Genomic DNA, 22548 nt, shown 5'->3' with positions numbered 1-22548 from the left:
ATAAAGAGAGGGAAAGAAAGATTGGATTAAGAGAGAGAAAAAGAGACAGAAAGGAAAAGTAAAAAAAAAATTAAAATGTAATTCTTTTTTTAAATCTCCAACAATTAAAACCTGAAGGAATGAGATTCCACATTTGTAATAGTAAATTTTCAGTGTCAGAGAGGTTGACTGGCAGTAATTAACACTTATCATCTTTTTGAAAGGGTACTTAGACTTGAAATGACTTGATTTAACTTTCTGTGGCAAGTTTAGTCCGTATACACTGTGTAAATACAGCAACTTCACGCTGTTCAATACATTTCAATGGTGAGGCAGACAGTGAGATCCCATTTTCGCAAAGCTGACGGTGGAGCGGCGCCTCTTGGACAGCAACTTCTGGATTTCAGCGTTTAAGAGTGCATCTGCCCTCGCCTGAAGCTACTGTACCATTTGTGCATAAATAACCGCAAGCGCCATTAGCCACACTGTTATTTTGACAGCAAATTCTGGGCCAATGTAATAAAAGACTAGCTTTGATAAGGCAATGCCGAAGGCAGCTACTAACGGTAGGACATAGAACAATGCCAGCACAGGAGGCCATTGACCATGTGTTTGTGCTGGCTCTTTGCTAGGATAATCTAAAATTAATCCCACTGCCCCACTCTCTCCCTGTATCTTCCTCGCTTCAAATATTTATCCAAATTTTTTCCTTAAGAAGTGCAGTAGTCTCTGCCTCTGCCCTGTTTCAAAGCATTCCATGCTCCAACAACCTTCTACTCAAAAGACATTTATTAAAACCTAAAAAGAAAAGTCCAATTTGCAAAGAAAAAATAATTCTGTCATTACCTGAATTGGGTAATTAAATTGGTACTAAATTTGTAAAATTAGCAAAATTTGCTTCCTGTGGGTTTTTTTGACCTGTTGCTTGGTGTCCTCTTGCACCTAGCACTGTAGGCAGCAGAACTAGTATACCTTAGAATTAGGTTTATTTCATCGTCTTTGCTCCATTCTGTCCCTCCACTCTGCTTCCAGTTGAGGTAATTAAGCCATTTAGAACGACACTGCTTCTCTGAACGGCTGCCCACACGTTCAGCCACTGCAGCCCAAGAGACGCCCTGCGTGACAATGTCACCGGGATCAGTGGCAGTTAATTCATGGACCACCTCTGCTAGTCGTTTTTCTTCTTCTACTGTCCATTTACCTGGAAAAGGAGATGTGACAAAACGTTTATGCTTTTTGGGCAACCAGGGCTCACCAAACATTAGCTGTTAAAGCGTCTTCACATGGTCCAACCAAAGTGAAAAAAATAACACAGGAATGCATTCATAGTGGCCTTGTAAACTATAGAGTTGGAATTACTTTAACATGATCCAAATTTTCTCAAAATAACATTCAAGATGAAACATTCTGGAATAAAAATTACTATGAAAAAATGTTGAAACAGGGACATGGTGCTTAAATGTACTGGGCTAAATTTAGGGTGAAGGTAATTCCTCAATATTGCAAATGCTTGATCTCAGCCACATCACAGAGAGGTCAGAGCATTTCCAAAAGGAAAGGAGGAACATGTTTAGTAACAAATGAGTAAATAAAATTGATACCACTCGAGGCACTCTTGCACACTTTTTACCAAGTAGTTTAGGAACAAAAGTGGCAGAGGCCTGGGAGTGGACATTCACCATCCCTCTGAGCCAGGGACCGATGCTCGGGGAACCAAAATAAAGAGAAATTTAGAATGAAGAAAAGAGCTCTGCAAAATTAAAACTAGAAAATAAGCTACTTCTGTTCAGTTGTAACTGCAACTGCAGTTATGTGGAGATTTGATTACATTTATTACATTACAGTCTAGTCCCAATTTTAAATCTAAATAATCCAATAATTTGAATTAAGCAATGTAAATTAACATATTAAAGTTGTAATTTAGTACTAAAAAGGTTGAATTATACATTAATTTGAATTAGCAACTTTGCATTGACAATAGACTGTATACTTTGAATTAAGAATAGACTGTATAGACTTACAGCAAAAGCATTTTTTGTAAAAGAGTGCAAATGATCAAGAATGGTAACGGCAAGCATTATCAGCCATAAAATAAATGGGGGAACTTATCAAGAATGAAGTCCTAGAAATTGCTGTTAGCTTAAGCATTCTAGGCTTTCATTTTTAATAGATTCACTGTGTATTTTGTGTCTGATAACACCTGTCTACCATTCCTGATCATTTTCACTCTTAGAAAATACTTACTATACACATGCAATTTAATCAAAATCATAAAACTGCAATTAATTTGGACTTAAAAATTCTTCCCATACCAATTTTGAAACAGGTTTCCCGCCCATTTTAAAACTGCTGTGGGAAGAATCTTTAGGTCATGTATTAATGTGGTTAATTTATAAAAAACACCAATTAAACAGTCAGATTAAGCATTCAAGAATGAAGTGCCCTATATTGCCATACTAACACATCAACTGCTCAATGCATTCATCTCGCTTAAATGGAACAGGTATTGCAGGAGAGATCGCAGTGAGAAAGCCAAAGTCTTTATTTAAAGGTGAGCTGCTGCAAATTTGCTTTCCACATTCTAGGTTTATCGCGCGGCATGAGGACTCTATTTAGTGCTCCACTAGGACTGGCCTTGATAGTGAAGGACCGGCAAGAGCAGTAAAAGGGATGCTTGTGATGTCCGGTGACATGCAAGGCATATTGTTAAGTCTTGCCATTCTGCTACACAGTGCATCTCCTGCAACAGGCACTGCTACCTGGTAATGATAGTAGAGATGTACCTAAGGAGGCTCAGGTGTAGCAGGGAGACAGTTACCACCTGCCATTTCCTTCAGGAACACTATGCAACACTGATACGTGTGCAGTGCTGTGCCTTATATGATCCAACATCTGTGCTAACTTTCTTTGAAGGGGAATAGAGTGGAAATGAAGAATGGAATAATGACTTAAGGAAGACCAAGGCTCTCATGGCTTATGACACATTTGTGGCAGCCATGCGCAAAAACATGAGTACAACAAAGCACATGTTACAAGCAGAATTATCAAACATATTATTGGTAACTTGAAGTAGCGCTTTACAAGCCTGGACTGATTAGAAACAGACTTACAATATAACTGTTCCCCACCAGAGTTTACAGAATAATTGTCATTTTCTACATGCGCCACAGCTTTACCCTAAAATGGAACCTCAGCAGATCATAACCAGGATAGCAAAGCCTTGGCACAGTAAGATGGTGAAAATGTCAAAGAGGAATTAGCATGGGTACCAGACTGCAGCGAGGAAGACTGGTTAACCAGGCTGTAATTCTAGATGCCTTCCAAGGCATGCCACAATTACATCAAATCAAGTGTAGTGCATTTATTTTCTCTATTGTTACCAGCTTAAGTTAGCATGGTTCAGGTCCCTTGGTACTTGCACTTTGTTTTAGCCATGTGACACTTATCACACCACTCCATCTGACAGATTCCTTTTTGTAAGGAATGAGTATGCTGGCTGGCTGCAGGGTTTCAATGACAGTCTGCTGGGATTCTGATGTCCCTAGAACTCTTTGGTTATGCACTGCAAAAATCCTGCACACAGGCTAACTGGTGCTGCCACCAAATGCTTTGGGGGAGCATCAATCGCAAAAATGATGTGCTTCTTCACTCTGACCCTTTGCACCTGGCCAGGAACTCTACCTTGCCTTACTCTAACACCACATTCTATGTAATTTAGCTGAGTAAACATCTTTGTTTGTATTTCCACCAATAATTCAGCTGTTTAAATGCCTTTATTTGTGGCTGACTGGCCTGTTGTGTGGGTGCCCATGTTTTAACCCATAGATTGAAAATAGCAAAATTATCAATAAACCAGCAGGCTTTTTTATTCCTCAAAACTTAGTAACCCATAGTTAACCCTAAATGGTGCACCCAGGACAATTTCAGTACATTGTGGTATATTACACTTGAAATCTTAATATTTTCACTCCAATTTTTTAATAATATATGCTTAACCTTTTTTGAATGTTTTAATAACAATTCTGTATAAAACTGTCTCAGTCAAACTGCTGCATTAGATTCTGATTTCAGATGGTGGCTGAATTCTATTACCTCTGATCAGCTCTCACTAAAACTGACAGTACTTCAGAAATGTTTCAAAATGTTTGAAATTAGGTGTATATAGAATAAGTCATGTTATTAAATAATAAATAGATGGAACTCCAAAAATCTTTTGTAAGAGCTAATTGTGCACTGTGGCTCCAATTTACCCAACTCACCGAGTAACCAGCTCTATTTACAGAGATGAAGGAACCAAAGAGTTTGGTGTATGTCTTTTCCTCATGCATGTTTTATGTCTCTTAACATAGGGCATTGACTTGGACACCAGCATGACAAAAGATCTTTACTGACATGATAACTGTAAAATACAAAGTGATTTACACAGTGGAATTTAAAATAATATTAAATGTATATCGCAGCTGGTTTAAAGCCAAAGTGACATACAAAAAAAACCTGTATAACGTTGTAATTGATTTTGGTTAGGTTACCAGGTGTAGAATATAATTTTACCAGTGTTGCAAGTGTCTTTCATCAGTCTGCACCGGTCTTTTACTGAGGAAGCACTCCTTCCCAGAGCTGCCCCTATTGTTGCCCAGTCATTACCATGCTTAGATCGTAACCTAAATATTAGGCAAAACACACTTTAAATATATTTTCGCTTTACAGGTATCAAGCAACATACTGTACAATAAATCTCTTCAATAAATCCTTTACACACCTTCAGCATTCAAGGTATTAGATAATGCAATATTAACATTTCAATATCAGCCTTTTGAGAGACACAATACTACATAAAATGTGTGAACTAATTTTTGATATTTGATAGTTGAACTATTTAGTTTCTACCAACTAGCTGTTCAGCTGACAACTAGCACATGTGTAGCTGGTTGATGTGAGCATCACACAGCCCATATGGTCTCGTAACAAGGAAACATAAAGTAAATGTCTTACTTATTATGCTACTGAGGCACCATTTTGATAGACTTATAATTATAATTATTGCCTAGCTTAAACAGAAAACTTGGATACATGGACATTTTGTTCACATGTGGTCCAGCTCAACAGATTGAGAAACACAGGTTTGAATGTCAGACTCAGCTGACATCTGGACTTTGACTTCTCCCAGACGCTGATCTCAGCCAAGTCATCAGGTGCAGCATCAAGCAGAGGTGAGTTACTTGGATAGCTGACAGAATATGGCTGGGTGGAAGAATTGGAACGATTACACCATACCATGCCAGCTGACAATCTTATGTGACAGGAGGCTATTGTCTGAGAGGAGAAGCTGGGAGTAGAGAAGATGAAATGGAGACGAAAGTTTAAAACAAGTTACAATAATAAAACAGAACATAATACTTACTCTTTAAGCTTCTCAATTTCTTGTGGAGTGTACCTGTCAACAAGAGCAGTTCAGAATGGATAAGAAAACTATCCAATCAAAATGAATTTATTAAAAAAAATTCTATCAATATACAAAATACAAATTGTTCATACTTTCCCACATGGTTTCTGTTGTCATACATCCGAAGCACCCTTCTATAAACTGCAAACAATGGGCGGTTAAGACCCCTCGCTATAGTCCGGTAGAAATCTTTTCTTTCATCTTTTGACATTTCGAATATGACTTCTGTGGCATCACTTAGTCCATGAATCTACAGAAAGACATGCAAATCAGGAGTAAAAATTTACTTTGGGGTACTAATATGTTGCATTGTTCAAAAGCTCCTAGATCTATAATATTTCTAATCGAACATTATTCCTTTACATAAAAACTTGCATTTATATAGTGCCTTTAACGTAAGGAGCATCTTCAAGGCGAACAGGGAGGTGGAGAGGTGTAGGGAATGAATTCAAGAGTGTAGGTCTTAGACGGCTGAAGGCGCAGCTGCAATGGTAGGGCAAAGGCTGAGAGATGCACAAGAGTCAGGAATGATTGGCGACTGGGACTTGGTGCGGCATAGGATACAGACAGCATCAGAGGTTGGCCAGGAGAACATTGGAATAGTCGAGTGGGACATGACAAAGGTATGAATAAGTGTTTCAACAGCAGATAGGCTAAGGCAAGGGCAGAAGCGGGCGGTTACAGAGGTGGAAGTAGGTAGTCTTTGTGATGGAGAAGATATGGGGCCAGAAGCTCAACTGGGGGCCAAATAGGACTCTGAGGTTGTGAACAGTTTGGTTCAAACTGGGACAAGGCTGGGGAAGAGGATGGAAATAGTGGCAAGGGTACAAAGTTTGCGGCGGGGGTCGAAGACGATGGCTTTTGTATAATGGGCGTAGAGAGGCTACATGAGATAACTAGGTCGAGGGGTTCCTGCCAATATGGATAGGAGAGGTTTAAGGAAGACAGAAGGGCACAGAAATCAGACAGAAGACCAGGTGAGTTGAGATGTTGAGATGGCAATTGAAATCAATGAGGATGAGGAATCGTCCAGTGCAGACGCTGATCGAGGAAAGAAATGAGGATATCTTGGTGAGAGGGGTGGAACAAGATGAGGTGTTTGAAAGAGGAGAAGGGGAGAGTTCAAGCTGTGATTACATGACAAGGACCACACCGCCACCGCCGTGGTTTGGGCAGGGCGGGTGCTGGAAAGTATCGGCATGCTTCAGTATGGGACATGGTGTTGCCGCCCATGAGCCAAGTTTCCGTCAAAGCCAGGATGTCAATGTAATTGTTCACAATAAGGTCGTGGATAACAAGGCCCTTGTTCGACAGTGAATGGACTTTCTGAGGGGAATAGCAGAGAGTGGCAGATCTGCTGGCAAAGGGGCGGTGATAGGGGTGATGAGTGGAATGGGAAGGAGGTTGGTGAGATTAGTCCCCAGTGGGTATAGTGAGTCAGAAGGACGATGACAGAGAAAGATAGGGCTGTTGGGGTTGCTGCTTGTAAAGAGGCATGGATGGATGCCTCGATGGGCCTTTTGAAGAATACCAAAAGCAGCACAGAATGCAACTGTGGATTTATTCAAAGGGGATTAAAGCCTGGGATGCTGGCATGAGAGTTGGAAGTCAGAGTAATAGTGATGGGTTGGGGTAGGGATTTGGGGGTGGGGGCAAAGTATCCAAGAGGGGAGAAGTAAAAGGTGACATGACTGGGTGACAGGAAGGGGAGATGATAGAAGAGAAGGGGCCAAGAGGGGACAAGAGAAAAAAAGGGAGACATAAGCAATGGGTTCAGTTAATAACATTATCAATCTTACTAATTACTCCTCACCTGTAGATAGTTTTCAATGTTGCTCATTAAAATGTCTATTTCTTCCTTTGACCACATCCCCTGCTTCCACTTGTGGCCTGTTAAAAAAAATTAGTTTGTATACTTTCAAAAATATTTAAATAGTAATACAATGCAGTGCAGTGGAGTGGAGTAACAGGTCACAGCTTTAAGTCAGCAAATCTTCACTTCCAATTTCCAGTCTCGGCAATGCCACCAAGAGAAGCACAAAACAGAGGTTAGTTGCTCAGGAGTAAAGCAAGCAAAAAATATAAGGCTACACAGCAGGCTGTTCTTAAGAACCTCCTAGGAAGTCGCTTATGAGTGACACTGGCAGATGCCTGAAAGCAGGTCACTGCTGGCTCTTATAGATACATAATAGTGCACAACACCGATAGAGCAAAAATAATAATTATTAGACTAAGATAAACCACAGTAACGGTGCACAACGAAATGTATCCCTCATTTTCCTCATCTTACACAGGCCTGGGCTGAAATAGACAAGCACACACACACATATATACATACACACATACATACATATATATAGTAACAAAAGTAAACAGGTTATTACATTACAATGTGTATAAATGCAGTATACACTTTAAAATAAAAAGAAGCACGAAGACTACAGAGTAAAAGCAGTAGTAGGAACCCAAAACCAGGGATTAGAAAAGAGGAACAGTCGTTCATCCCCTCAAGCCTGTTTCGCCATTCAATTAGATCCTGGCTGATCTGTATCTTAACTCCATCTACCAGCCTTGGATCCGTAACCCTTAATACCCTTCTTGCCTAACAAAAATCTATGAATCTCAGTTTTGAAATTTTCAATTGACCTCGCCTCAACAGCTTTTTGAGGGAAGAGAGTTCCAGATTTCCACTACCCTTTGTGTGAATAAGTGCTTCCTGACATTACCCCTGAATGGCCTAGCTCTAATTTTAAGGTTATGCCCCTTGTTCTGGACTCCCCCACCAGAGGAAATAGTTTCTCTCTGTCTACTCTATCAAATCCTTTAATCATCTGAAACACCTCAATTAGATCACCCCTTAATCTTCTATACTCGACGGAATACAAGCCTAGTCTGTGCAACCTGCCTTCATAATTTAACCCTTTTAGCCCCAGTATCATTTTGATGAATATGGTTGCACCCCCTGCAAGGCCAATATATCTTTCCTGAGTTGCAGTGGCCAGAACTGATCACAGTACTCCAAGTGCAGTCGAACCAAAGCTTTATACAACTGTAGCATAACTTCCACCCCTTTGTATTCCAGCCCCCTTGAGCTAAAAGCTAACATTCCATTAGCCTTTTAAATTATTTTTTGTACCTGTCCACTAGCTTTCAGTGATTTCTATACATGGACCCCTAAAACTCTCTGCTCCCCATTTAGAAAGTGGTGTCCCAAGGTTCCGTACTTGTCTCTCTATTGCTCATATTTATGTTGTCCCTCGATGACATTATCTGCAAGCATGAGGTTAGCTTTTACATATAGACAAATGATACTCAGCTTTGTACCACCCTTGAGTCCACAAATGTCACCAGCCTGTTGGAATGCCCATCTGAGAGTCCAGCAGCATGGCAACAGTCATGGAATCGAGGGTGATACCGGCAAGGTAAATGTGATTGAGCCAGAAATTCTTGCAGTTCAACACCGGAAAGACCAAAGCCCCCGAGTTGCCCCATCAGAAACTCTGCCTTAGCTCCTGCTCTCGTCCCCTTTTCTGGATGCCCACTCAAATTCAACTTGATGGTACTCAAACCCGGCATCCTCCACGATCCTCAGCTGAGCTTCAAACCTCATCAAGATACTTCCACCTCCAAAAGATCACGGACTCTGCTCCTACCTAATCTCTACCACCGCTGATACCCTCATCCATGCCTTTATTACTTCTATCTTACATAAACTCCAGATTATCCATATCTCCTCCACCCATATCCTATCCTGCACTCACACATCTATCACCCCAATCCTTTTACCCATTCCTCTGCGCATCCTTTTAAAACCTCAGATCACTCCATGGTCTCATCTCTTCCTACCTCTACAACCTCTTCCAACCCTGCATTCCTGTCCACAACCTCTGCTCTTCCAACTCTGGTCCATTACATGTTCCCCTTTCCCTCTGCTTTACCACACTCTGGAGATAGCTGAGTTTTGTGGGCAAATGTACTGACAGCAGGAAGCAGATCACGTTCACAGAATATTATGAGAAATGGCGTGTTTTGCATTGCACAGCTTGTGCAGAGCTCAAATTGCTTTGATGTTTTATGGTGCTTTTAAGCATTTCTGTACTGTTTAGTGTGCTGTTTCATTAAACTCAGCTTATTAGCACTGCTGGCTAATTTTTTAAAACACAAATAGCAGCTTCAAACAGCAGAGTATACTGTAGCCCCAGAGATAACTTTATATAATAGAAGACAACAAATGGTGCACTGGCTTCAGATGTGGACAGCAGCACTGAAACCCACAGCAGGAGAAATGAATTGATATGAACTATTGACAGCATTATTTTAAAAAAAAACACAACTGTAAACAGCTCAAGTCCAATTTGGTGCAGGATTCCATAATGAAACACTGGAAAAATGTTTTTAAACTTCACTGTTTAATAAAGTGTTTTTTTTGCACATTGTGGTGTCGCAATTATTAGTTTTGATTTTTTGGCAAAACTGTTTTTTTTTTCAGTCTGTCATTATACATTTTAATCCTAATCAACAATCATAAAGTTTACCATCACATGAAGCGTACAATTTATTTTGGGAGATGCACAATATTCCTACCTTTGTTCTGTAGCGTATCCTTATCTTCTTTTGTTGTAAACCAGGCTTGACTAACAGGATCAAGATCTTCATTGTTTTGGGGAGAAATGCCCTCCATTTGATCTTCATTGTGCAAGATCTGCAAATAAACAAGAAATAAAGAAAGAACTTGAATTTATATAGCACCTTTTACGACCTCGGGACATTCCAAAGCACTTCACAGCCAAATGAAATTCTTTTTTGGAAGGACAATCACTGTTGTAATATAGGGAAATGCAGCAGCCAATATGTGCACAAGACCCCATAAACAGCAACAAGATAAACAACCAGCTAACCTGTTTTCCGTTGTGTTGTTTGAGGGATAAATGAGGGCCAAGACATCGGGACAACTCCCCTCCTCTTTCTCGAATAGTGCCATGGGTTCTTTAACTTCCAATTGAAAGGGTAGACGGGGCCTCAGTTTAACGTTTCATCCAAAAGGCAGCACCTCAGACAGTACAGTGCTTCATTACTACTGCACTGAAATGTCAGTCTAGATTAGGTGCTCAAATCTTTGGAGTGGGGTTTGAATCCATGACCTTCTGACACAGAAGTGAGCGTGCTCTGAGTATCAGGCGACCAAATAAAAGGGGAGGGTGAAATTCTCTCTGTAAAGATAATTCTCTTTCCTTTCTTTCCTTTTTTTATTGGTCTCTCAAGACCATGGATTACTCATGGACAGCAGGGAGAGAGGAGAGCTTTAAACAAAGCCTCCAATAACACTGCTCGGTAAACAGAAGTGTACGAGAGAGACTTGGCCAACTTGCTCATATTTTTCCTCCCTTCTAAGAGCACCAATAAAAAAATCCAACACAGCTCTATTTATTTCAATTGGCTTGCAAACTTTCTCATAATTTCCTCAGGAGGGGTAATTTTCACCATCATCGCCTGGATGTTAATCTGGTGAAGGGGATCACCCAACAGTTGCAGAATCCATCCGATTTTCGTTCCGTTGGGGATGAAACAGCCTCTACAACAGGCCAGCGATCCACTCCACTCCATCAAATTATTGCTTAGGTGGTGAAGGTGGAAATTGCTCCCAGGATCTCCCAATGGAAAAGTCCTGACATTAAAAATTGTGCTATTCTTCTCACACAGCTTTCCTATGTAAAACTTTATTCAAGTCAAACTATTGGTCTGCTGTTACCTCTGTACTGCAGAGACCTTCAAACATGACTATATGGAAAAGACGTTTGAAAGCGCTTTTAGATATTCAGGAATTATTCCGAAATATGCTTTCAAATTAGTCAGAATTAAACAGAAGATTACAGATTGCTACACATGCCAGAACATTCGAGAAATGAACTCAAGGCAAATTCACAACATGAATTTTCATATATAAATTATGAAATAGCAACTGGTTACCTGCATCACGGAAGAAAGGAGTCAATATGAGACTGAAGGAAAACAGCATTTTTTTAAACAAAATCTCTGTAAGAAGTGAATAAATTATATTGCACTTTTATATAGTTCAAGAAAAATGAAAGTATGAATTATTTTTCCTCTTCTCACCAATGACCAAAGCTGCCTCACTAACTCTCTTTGAAGGCCCCAGACAAACACCTTTTGAAAGTCCAGGCAGATTGATTTCAAAAGGTTCCAGACAGACTCACCCATTTGAAAAAAGATAGGCTGATAATTAAATTCTGTTCTGTTCTAGTTTATTTAAATTTAAAAAAAACTACCATTCAAAAATATATCAGAACAAACAACACAGAACGTTTGTATTTGAACTGAACGGCTCATCCCTTCCCTTAGATACCTGTCTTCAGACAAAATAACTAAAAACTGTAACAAGTGTACCACAAATTAGCTAGTTTTTTATGACCTTATGTATCGTGATAGAATTAAGAAGCTTATACCAAGCTAAGTCTTAGATAAAAATTGTTTAATTTTTGTCCCATAGCCCAAACTGATTCTTAATCATTTATAACTTTGAAATGGGAGGAAAAGTAGGTGACAAGACGATGATCAGAAAAAAAACGTTCACATAAGAGAGTTTAAAATTAATTAATAGTTTTTCTTATTATTAGTTTACAATAGGAGGCATTTCTTGGAAGGAACACTTACCTGTATCTGAGTAATAGTTTCACTGTCTTCAATTTCAGTTGCATGAGTCAGCTCGGATGCTGCCTCTCCCGTCATGGCTACCTCAAAACTTTGATCGTTGTCTGAAACTGTTAACAAAAAATTATACAAAGGTCCACAACATTGTAACAAACAAACCGAGGGAACTGAAAAACAAGCAAATTCTGAAAACTAAAAACCAAAGTGCCGTGATTAATTTATCACTGTATAAAGGCATCTCCATACTGTTGGGATGGCTGAGAGGTAAGTTAATTATGGGAAGTGTCCAGAACAGTCTAATCTGTTACCAACAGTAAACACTCTAATACACCAATGCTAGCTCAATTATTTCAATACTCTTGAATTTAAACAATGTAGTTTTCGCAGACTATTAAAATAATTTCTTCAACAATGCTATTCGGAAAAGTTTAATACTGTAGTCCCCATGTGTAGAAATATCCAGCAATATTATAAAATGCAATGTTTACATACCAGAGACATGGTCAATTTTCTTTTAAAATGATTTGTTCATTTACAAGTCCATTTAGAAATTGTGCGGGTCTTTTGTTTGCAATATAATGGCAGGACTTCAAACCCACCTTCACAAGGTCAGGCTGTGGGGGTAGGCATTTGTCTTGGACCATATGGCATGGGACCCCCGTTATATGCCCCGCCAGATATTCAGTTCCATTGAAATCCCCAAGCAATTTGTAGATCATTATGCATAACTGGCCATATGGGTTGACACTCGAGAAGTACTTTCCTCTGGAGGTTATCTTTCTTGACAGTGGCTTGTTCAAGGATTTCTCAACTCTACCCTTGAGATGGAAGAATTCCTACAAATTGTTTTTGTCATTTCCTGTGTTTTTCCCATGAAGCATCCAGAAGTAGCAATGCAATTGCAGTGCAAAAAGGGGCCAGAACTGGGAATAGATAATGCTCACATAAGAAAAACAAAGTGAAACTGAGGAGAATTATTTTCTTTTTACATTGTATAAAAATAGCTAGGAATTTCACATTTTTGTGATTAATACCAATCGAAAACATTGTAAAAATGTTTTTTTTTGTAAAAAGGCGTCAATTGGCATTACCATTTTCAATCTTTGACACAATCAGCTTTCGCATGATCTACAATTTTGAAAGTAGTATTATTGAAATAATGCAGCAGACTTCTAATGTAGCACATACTGAATGCTACTGAGCAGGCAGTTCATACAAACTGATTTTTAATTGCAATAGTCAGAAGAATTTAGTCGCATTATTTGATGAGCACAAGAAAGTCAAAGTCATAAGACATAATTAACTTACATTAATGAGCTACAGCAAATATTTGTAATGATCTTACTTGGGAGTGTAACAACTGACTGTATTGCTGCAAATGGGCCAGCAATACCTGTGGATTCAAGACTACCGTCATCTTCAGCTGACAAACAAAGCCTTTTGTGCAGAGGTTCCTGATTGTCTTCAGATTCTAAATCTACATTTGATAGAAACAAAAAGTTCACATAAGATAAAAGGAAAAATAATTTTGTAGTAAATTTTAGATAAACAGCAGGATGGACAGTGTATTAGCAGTACAACAGGCTGTGCATTGAGTAGAAGGGTGCATCATCATCATCACCACCTTTGATTCAACCAAATGAAATATTCCCGATCTCGGTCATAAATTAGATGAGGCACCGAGAGGCTAGGCTTTTTCCACAGGAAGGGAAGGGGGAAACTGCAAAAACAAAACAAGTCACCTTAGTCTTTCTTGGTAGCCGGATCAAAAGTAACATGGGTAGGTGTCTGGGGAAGGTCAGCTATCCACTCCAGTTGGGAAACCTTGCGTGAAGTGGGGAGCAAATATATGACATTTTAGGAACAGGAAAAACTAATGTGCCCAACAAGGCAGCCTTTTTTGGTTGTTCCAAACTTCATTGCCTACTTTCTAACTATATCCCTTAATTCCTTATTTCTACAGAAACATATCAAGAAACCATTTACCTTCCTGAAGCAGCTTAATCTATATATAGATTGATAGTTGATATAGAATCATAGAAGTTTACAACATGGAAACAGGCCCTTCGGCCCAACATGTCCATGTCGCCCAGTTTATACCACTAAGCTAGTCCCAGTTGCCTGCACTTGGCCCATATCCCTCTATACCCATCTTACCCATGTAACTGTCCAAATGCTTTTTAAAAGACAAAATTGTACCCGCCTCTACTACTGCCTCTGGCAGCTCGTTCCAGACACTCACCACCCTTTCAGTGAAAAAATTGCCCCTCTGGACCCTTTTGTATCTCTCCCCTCTCACCTTAAATCTATGCCCCCTCATTATAGACTCCCCTACCTTTGGGAAAAGATTTTGACTATCCACCTTATCTATGCCCCTCATTATTTTATAGACTTCTATAAGATCACCCCTAAACCTCCTACTCTCCAGGGAAAAAAGTCTCAGTCTATCCAACCTCTTCCTATAAGTCAAACCATCAAGTCCCGGTAGCATCCTAGTAAATCTTTTCTGCACTCTTTCTAGTTTAATAATATCCTTTCTATAATAGGGTGACCAGAACTGTACACAGTATTCCAAGTGTGGCCTAAATAATGTCTTGTACAACTTCAACAAGACATCCCAACTCCTGTATTCAATGTTCTGACCAATGAAATCAAGCATGCTGAATGCCTTCTTCACCACCCTATCCACCTGTGACTCCACTTTCAAGGAGCTATGAACCTGTACTCCTAGATCTCTTTGTTCTATAACTCTCCCCAACGCCCTACCATTAACGGAGTAGGTCCTGGCCCGATTCGATCTACCAAAATGCATCACCTCACATTTATCTAAATTAAACTCCATCTGCCATTCATCGGCCCACTGGCCCAATTTATCAAGATCCCGTTGCAATCCTAGATATCCTTCTTCACTGTCCACAATGCCACCAATCTTGGTGTCATCTGCAAACTTACTAACCATGCCTCCTAAATTCTCATCCAAATCATTAATATAAATAACAAATAACAGCGGACCCAGCACCGATCCCTGAGGCACACCGCTGGTCACAGGCCTCCAATTTGAAAAACAACCTTCTACAACCACCCTCTGTCTTCTGTTGTCAATCCAATTTTGTATCCAATTGGCTACCTCACCTTGGATGCCGTGAGATCTAACCTTATGTAACAACCTACCATGCGGTACCTTGTCAAAGGCTTTGCTAAAGTCCATGTAGACCACGTCTACTGCACAGCCCTCATCTATCTTCTTGGTTACCCCTTCAAAAAACTCAATCAAATTCGTGAGACATGATTTTCCTCTCACAAAACCATGCTGACTGTTCCTAATCAGTCCCTGCCTCTCCAAATGCCCGTAGATCCTGTCTCTCAGAATACCCTCTAACAACTTACCCACTACAGATGTCAGGCTCGCCGGTCTGTAGTTCCCAGGCTTTTCCCTGCCGCCCTTCTTAAACAAAGGCACAACATTTGCTACCCTCCAATCTTCAGGCACCTCACCTGTAGCTGTTGTTGATTCAAATATCTTCCCTAACCTCCCATAATGTCCTGGGATACATTTCATCAGGTCCCGGAGATTTATCTACCTTGATGCGCGTTAAGACTTCCAGCACCTCCCTCTCTGTAATATGTACACTCCTCAAGACATCACTATTTATTTCCCCAAGTTCCCTAACATCCATGCCTTTCTCAACCGTAAATACCGATGCGAAATATTCATTTAGGATCTCACCCATCTCTTGTGGTTCCGCACACAGATGACCTTGTTGATCCTTAAGAGGCCCTACTCTCTCCCTAGTTACTCTTTTGCCCTTTATGTATTTGTAGAAGCTCTTTGGATTCACCTTTGCCTTATCTGCCAAAGCAATCTCATGTCCCCTTTTTGCCCTCCTGATTTCTCTCTTAACTCTACTCCGGCAATCACTATACTCTTCAAGGGATCCACTTGATCCCAGCTGTCTATGCATGTCATATGCCTCCTTCTTCTTTCTGACTAGAGCCTCAATCTCCCGAGTCATCCAAGGTTCCCTACTTCTACCAGCCTTGCCCTTCACTTTATAAGGAATGTGCTTACCCTGAACCCTGGTTAACACACTTTTGAAGGCCTCCCACTTACCAGACGTCCCTTTGCCTGCCAACAGACTCTCCCAATCAACTTCTGAAAGTTCCTGTCTAATACCATCAAAATTGGCCTTTTCCCAACTTAGAATTTTAACTTTTGGGCCAGACCTATCCTTCTCCATAGCTATCTTAAAACTAATGGAATTATGATCACTGGTCCCAAAGTGATCCCTCACTAACACTTCTGTCACCTGCCCTTCCTTATTTCCCAAGAGGAGGTCAAGTTTTGCCCCCTCTCTAGTCGGGCCATCCACATACTGAATGAGAAATTCCTCCTGAATACACTCAACAAATTTCTCCCCATCCAAGCCCCTAATGCTATGGCTGTCCCAGTCAATGTTGGGAAAGTTAAAGTCCCCTACTATTACCACCCTATTTTTCTTGCAGCTGTCTGTAATCTCCTTACATATTTGCTCCTCAATTTCCCGTTGACTATTTGGGGGTTTGTAGTACAATCCTATCAAAGTGATCTCTCCCTTCTTATTTTTCAGTTCTACCCATATAGACTCCGTGGGCGAACCCTCAGATATATCCTCTCTCACTGCTGCCGTGATGTTCTCCCTAATCAAGAAATTGACCGGACAGATGGTCTGAGAAAGCAGGGCAAAGACCAAGGGCAGTCTCGATTAAACTGCATTTATTTCAATGCAAGAAGTCTGATGGGCAAGGCAGATGAACTCAGGGCATGGATGGGTACATGGGACTGGGATGTTATAGCTATTACTGAAACATGGCTAAGGGAGGGGCAGGACTGGCAGCTCAATGTTCCAGGGTACAGATGCTATAGGAAAGATAGAGCAGGAGGTAACATATAATTGATAGCCAAGTTCCGCACCCACGAGGACAGCCTCAACCGGGATCTTGGGTTCATGTCACGCTACATGTAACCCCACCAGCGAAAAAAGTTATCTGTTTTTAATACAACTGGACATTCTCTCTCTTTCTCTCTCTGTCTTTGTGACCTGACCCATTGTTTATTCAGTATACTGGGATGTAATGTTTTCCGTGGCTAACCTGTCTGAACACCAACGACACCTTTGATTGCTGTGATCGTCTCCCAGCCGAGGTGTTATAGGGGGCAGTTAGAAAGATTATCTGTAATCACCAGGCATTGTTCTCTGACTATATATGCTATGCGTTTTTAGAATCCCTTCACTCACCTGACGAAGGAGGAAAGCTCCGAAAGCTTGTGATTTAAAATAAAACTGTTGGACTATAACCTGGTGTTGTGCAAGTCCTTACATTTGTCCACCCCAGTCCATCACTGGCATCTCCACATCATAATCTATATACCAGTTGCTTTCTGTGCCTGAATTAGCCATTTACTTTGGATTTCCTTATCTACGAATTATAATGCAAACTGAGCTATTCCTCGCTTCCAACAGGGATGCTCTATCGACATTGTAACGTTGATCCTCTGACCCGCACTCCTTTTGAGCATGGCTTCCTGGAGCACTGAATTTAAACTTTACATGCTTCGTTTTTGGAACATGCATAAAGTGGATGAATACTATATCAAAATGAAGCAAACAATTATTAAATAGAATACATACATGTTACTTCATCCTCTTGGTTTTTCTGAAAATTATGCCATTGTGAGTTGCATCTTGAGACAGCATTTATATTTTTATGTAATTTTGTATATAAGACTGCATTGAGCTCAATTTTTTTAAAACATCAATTTAGGAACATAGAAACAGGAGTAGGCCATTCACCCCCTCAAGCCTGTTCAATTAGATCATAGCTGATCTGTACCTCAACCCCATGTACCTGCCTTTGACTTATATCCCTCGATACCCTTAACTAACAAAAATCTATCGATCTCAGTCTTGAAAGCTTTAATTGACCCTGCATCCACAGCCTTTTTGGGGAGTGGGTCCCAAATTCTTACTACCCTTTGTGAGAAAAAGTGCTTCCTGTTTTCGTTCCTGAATGGCCTAGCTTTAATTTTCTGATTATCCCCTCTTGTTTCGGATTCCCCCACCAGAGGAAATAGTTTGTCTGTATCCCTTTATCATTTTAAACACCTTTATTAGATCTGTCCCAGCAGACAATGTTTCAGCTTCCCACTGAACCACTCCAGTCACTTACTCTAGGTAAAAGATATCACTTTTGGAACTCACATGTGTTCCATATTTGGAATATGATACGTTCATAGCAAGCTACAGCAACAGCATCTCATCTTTCTCCTAGTCATCCTGCAACCCACTGGTGTTAACAACTTCAGATCTTAGATAGTCCCTTTTCCCATTTGCTCAGAAGCAACGGGATGCACAGCAGGTACGATAGCTTGCAGAGAGGGCGGGGGTGGGAGGGAGATGCAGGGGGTGCAGTTTAGCACTTTGAATGTGCCCCTTCACAGGTACACATTTCTGGTGAGGGATCTACACCTTGGGTAGTGGTCTGTATTTTCTCTTTTCAATTGCTGATGGGCTCACTGTGTGTTGCCAGCATATCTGTCTCTATTTCAGATTTCCAGCATTTGCAGTTTTGTTTTAAATCAACATTTTTTTTTCTATTTCTTACAATTCCTATCAGTTCATTTGCCACCATTTTAGAGCATTTTTCTCACTTTGCACCTTTCTCATGCATCTTCTTAATTAATTATTTTCACACTGTTTTGCTCTTTAAGTGACTTCTTATTGCCTTATTGATATGATAAGGCAGTCATCCATCAGCTTTCACCTTTTTTCAAAAAGCTGTTTGCTACCAGCCATTTAGCAGTCCTCTTGTTGTTTTCTCCTCCCATCTCACCTTTGCTTTATTCAGCCCTCTTGAATCTTTCAGTTGCGGTCTTGGTGTGTGTTGTCAGATTTGATCGCTCCCATGGTTAGTTACAATAGAAGATTAACAGGGGTCATGATATGAACGTATTGATTCGACCAGAATTCCCCAATGTGTGAAAATTCATTTATGCAGATGATCTCCGCATTGCTACCCAATTCTAAAGATTTGAGGGCATTCAGCACATCCTAACTGACTACCTGAGTAAGCATACTATCACACCTGACCCCTGAATGTCAACCCTTGCAAGACACAAGTGTGCACCTTCCACCTGAAACAGGCCAAGCACAAACTCCAAATAGCGTGGGATGGTACAATCGTTGAGACTATGAGTATCCAGTGCACCTTGGGAGACATTAGATCAAACGTTGACATTTAAAGCACACATCAAGAAGCTGAAGAAGAAAGTGAACTCCAGGAACTGTGTACTTCGGAAATTGGCCAACACAAAATGAGGAGCTGACCCCAAAACACTCCGAGTAACCAGTCTCGCCCTGTGTTACTCAAATGCGGAGTACTGTGCCCCAATATGGTCATGCTCGATCCATGCACACAAAATTGATACTGAACTCAATCAAACTTGTAGGATCATTACAGAGACTTTGAAACCGACTCCCACATTGTCACTATATTGCCTCACAAAGATTGCATCACCATCAGTGAGGCATTTTACCTTCACTAAAAAGGAGAGACAAAACCAGCTGCATGATCCTCAAGAGTCACTGCATGGACATATTCAACCACCCAAGAGGCTGAGTCCTGAAAGAATTTTCCCTCTGCAAATCCCTTACCCCACAGAGTAACAAAATAGTGTGAAATGCCGATGATCTTGGAGAATCCTGTTCCTTCATAACTTCTTTCAGCCAATTTCCTCAAACGAAAACACTGGTGTACCCTAAATTGACAATATGACCAAGTGGAAGCTGAGAAATGACCACAGATATGAAAGTGGAGAGCCTAGGCAAACACTGAACACTATACTCCTGAGGAACTATTCAAGATAAATTATAACACTAGATCTTGGTTGAGGTTTTGGAGTGATAAGCTTTGATAATGATCTTTCAGTTTCCAGTTCGGATGAAGGATCTACATCCAAAACATTAGCCTGTATTTTCAGAGATGCTGATGGATCTGCTCTGATTTCCAGCATTTTCTGTTGTTATTACAGGATCTATTTACCTTTGTGATTACAGTCAAGAACTGGGCTAAAAGTTTCATAATTATATCTACTATGACCCCTCAATGTTATTAGGATTGAGCACTTGGCAGAACAAGTATACAGTTTTATCCACTGAATTAGGAATTAACATCTAATGACAAAATAATACATTTTAAAATGATAGTAGAATCAGCTTACAATGCTCAATTTGGCAAGATTCCAGTTTGAGCATTGTGAGCAGCGGACTGTTGTATCAGAAGACAATGTGATCCATCTAAAGTCTTTTAACTTTATAAGATTTGTTGTGGTTTAGATTCCAAAAGGATTCCACATTGCGGACTTCACTGGAGCTGCCGATAGGATCACTGCTGGTGAGGTCTGGGGCTAAACTAAGGGAAAATCTTAAAATTAAATATAGTCTTCTAAAATGACCCATGCTGGATCCATAATGAATCTGGAGGGTGTTCTGAACTGGCACATCAGCTGATTGGTTAGCTGTGCAGCGTAAATACTCTCGACAGTATCAAAAGCTATAACCCTTTTGCACAATGACTCTCACCTGTCATGTTGATAAGCAGGAATTGCAAGGTGACAAAAGATGAATAGCCAGCTGCACTAAATCAGTTGCTGACTAGTTGCTCATGACATGCAAAAGACATGTGAATATGTTTCTGGTGCCTAAACAGTAGCAGAAATAAACCGATTAATATAACCTACTTATACTAATCAGTCTAAAGGAACTAAAACACATACAATGAGTAGAATTGGTTTTGGCATGGGAGATTTTATCTGGATGATTGTGGATTCCACTGCATCTAATCTATCAATCTATCTAAAACATTGCCCATCATGCGCGCCTTAATCAGTTACTTCACAGTATCACACCTCAGGTGTCAAACCTTTTTACATTCAAATATTTTGCCACACTTGCACCTGATTGACTCAAATGTAATATTCATAAAATAGCAACAAATCACACCTGAAGAGGTACAAAATCAAATGCGAGGAACATGGCAGATAAATTTCCAGTGAGGAACTACTAAGGTTATATAACAATCATCCACCGACCTTCGGGTAAGCGTACTCCAAGGCGGCCTTCGAGACACACGACAACGCAAAATCGTCGAGCAGAAATTGATAGCCAAGTTCCGCACCCATGAGGACGGCCTCAACCGGGATCTTGGGTTCATGTCACGCTACACGTTACCCCACCAGCGAACAAATGTTATCTGTTTTTAATATAATGGGTCATTTGCTGGCTCTCTCTGCCTTCCGGATGTTTCTGCCTCTCTCTGTGTTTTTTTTTTCTCTGTTTTTTTTCCCTGTTTGTTTTTTTGTTGAATGTGTATTCGGAGGTTCTGCAGGTAACACCTCTCTGTCTGAACACGGTGATTGCCTTGGCAACGGGCAGTTGCAGGGGCAGTCTGTAAACACCATGTATTATTGTTCAATATGTATAAATGCGTAGGCTTCAAGGAGATCTTGAAACATTTGCCTGAGGAAGGAGAAAATCTCCGAAAGCTTGTGAATTTAAAATAAAATTGCTGGACTATAACTTGGTGTTGTAAAATTGTTTACAAATATAAAAACAAACCAAGGCTAAGCTGTCAGCAAAAGAAAGCAGAAGCTGAACCAATCAAACCACTCCAAAAGTTTTGTGAAATTGGTATGAGTCACTATTTTGAAATTTCCCCCAGCTGTAAATTTAAACAATAAAAATATTTATGCCATAAGTAATCAATAAAAAAATTATATAACTGAATAAAATTCTTATTCTTACTTATAGAGTCACCTGTACAGTCTTGTAAATCCCTGGATTCTCAGACAGCCCTACTCCTATGTTGAGAGCCTGAATTTGGAGAACTTTGCTGAAGCTTGAATTATTGGGTTGTCCTTTGCGGTAAATGTCTTGATTGGCTGCTGTCCACCTCAATCACAGAAAGCCCATCCCCTCTCAATTTTGCATACAGAATGCAAGTTCAGGATCCTGTCTCAGAATCTAATCAACATTCACAGACCATGCCAACACATGTTATTTGTAAGTCCTGCTCCCTTCCAGTCAGTGATGGAAAAGTCCAGAAGCGGGTGAGGTAACTGAATTAATTTTTGCTTTTTTAAAAAACTTTAAAAATGAAAACAATGAATTTTTGGACTTTTTCTGAGGTAAAAGATTCCAACCACATATCCTCTTCATCATAAAGATCGCCTACTTTCACCTCTGTAACATTGCCCAACTCCACACTTACCTCAACGCATCTGCTGCGGAAACCCTCATCCATGTCTTTATCACCTCCAGACTTGACTACTGCAATGATGTCCTCATATGGCCTACCATCCTCCACCGTCCATAAACTTCAGCTCATCTAAAACTATGCTGCCCATATCCTTTCCCATGCCA

At 40.3% G+C, this 22548-nt stretch overlaps 1 protein-coding gene across 1 annotated transcript in view; it reads right to left on the bottom strand.

Annotated features, from left to right (window-relative positions):
- dmtf1 (cyclin D binding myb-like transcription factor 1) overlaps positions 1 to 22548 on the bottom strand; it is a 59955-nt gene that overhangs the window by 21123 nt on the left and 16284 nt on the right. The window contains exons 3-10 of the mRNA XM_068005030.1: positions 13437 to 13568; positions 12095 to 12201; positions 10007 to 10124; positions 7236 to 7312; positions 5515 to 5672; positions 5381 to 5413; positions 4531 to 4640; positions 952 to 1180 (exon numbers count right to left, since the gene is read on the bottom strand). Of these exons, the coding sequence (XP_067861131.1) occupies positions 952 to 1180; positions 4531 to 4640; positions 5381 to 5413; positions 5515 to 5672; positions 7236 to 7312; positions 10007 to 10124; positions 12095 to 12201; positions 13437 to 13568 (964 nt within the window). The remainder of the gene's footprint in view (positions 1 to 951; positions 1181 to 4530; positions 4641 to 5380; positions 5414 to 5514; positions 5673 to 7235; positions 7313 to 10006; positions 10125 to 12094; positions 12202 to 13436; positions 13569 to 22548) is intronic.

This window comes from Heptranchias perlo, chromosome 24 (genome assembly GCF_035084215.1).
Source record: "Heptranchias perlo isolate sHepPer1 chromosome 24, sHepPer1.hap1, whole genome shotgun sequence".
NCBI lineage: Eukaryota > Metazoa > Chordata > Chondrichthyes > Hexanchiformes > Hexanchidae > Heptranchias > Heptranchias perlo.
The sequence above is the reverse complement of the archived record's forward strand: the minus strand, read 5'-3'. Positions and strand labels throughout refer to the sequence as shown.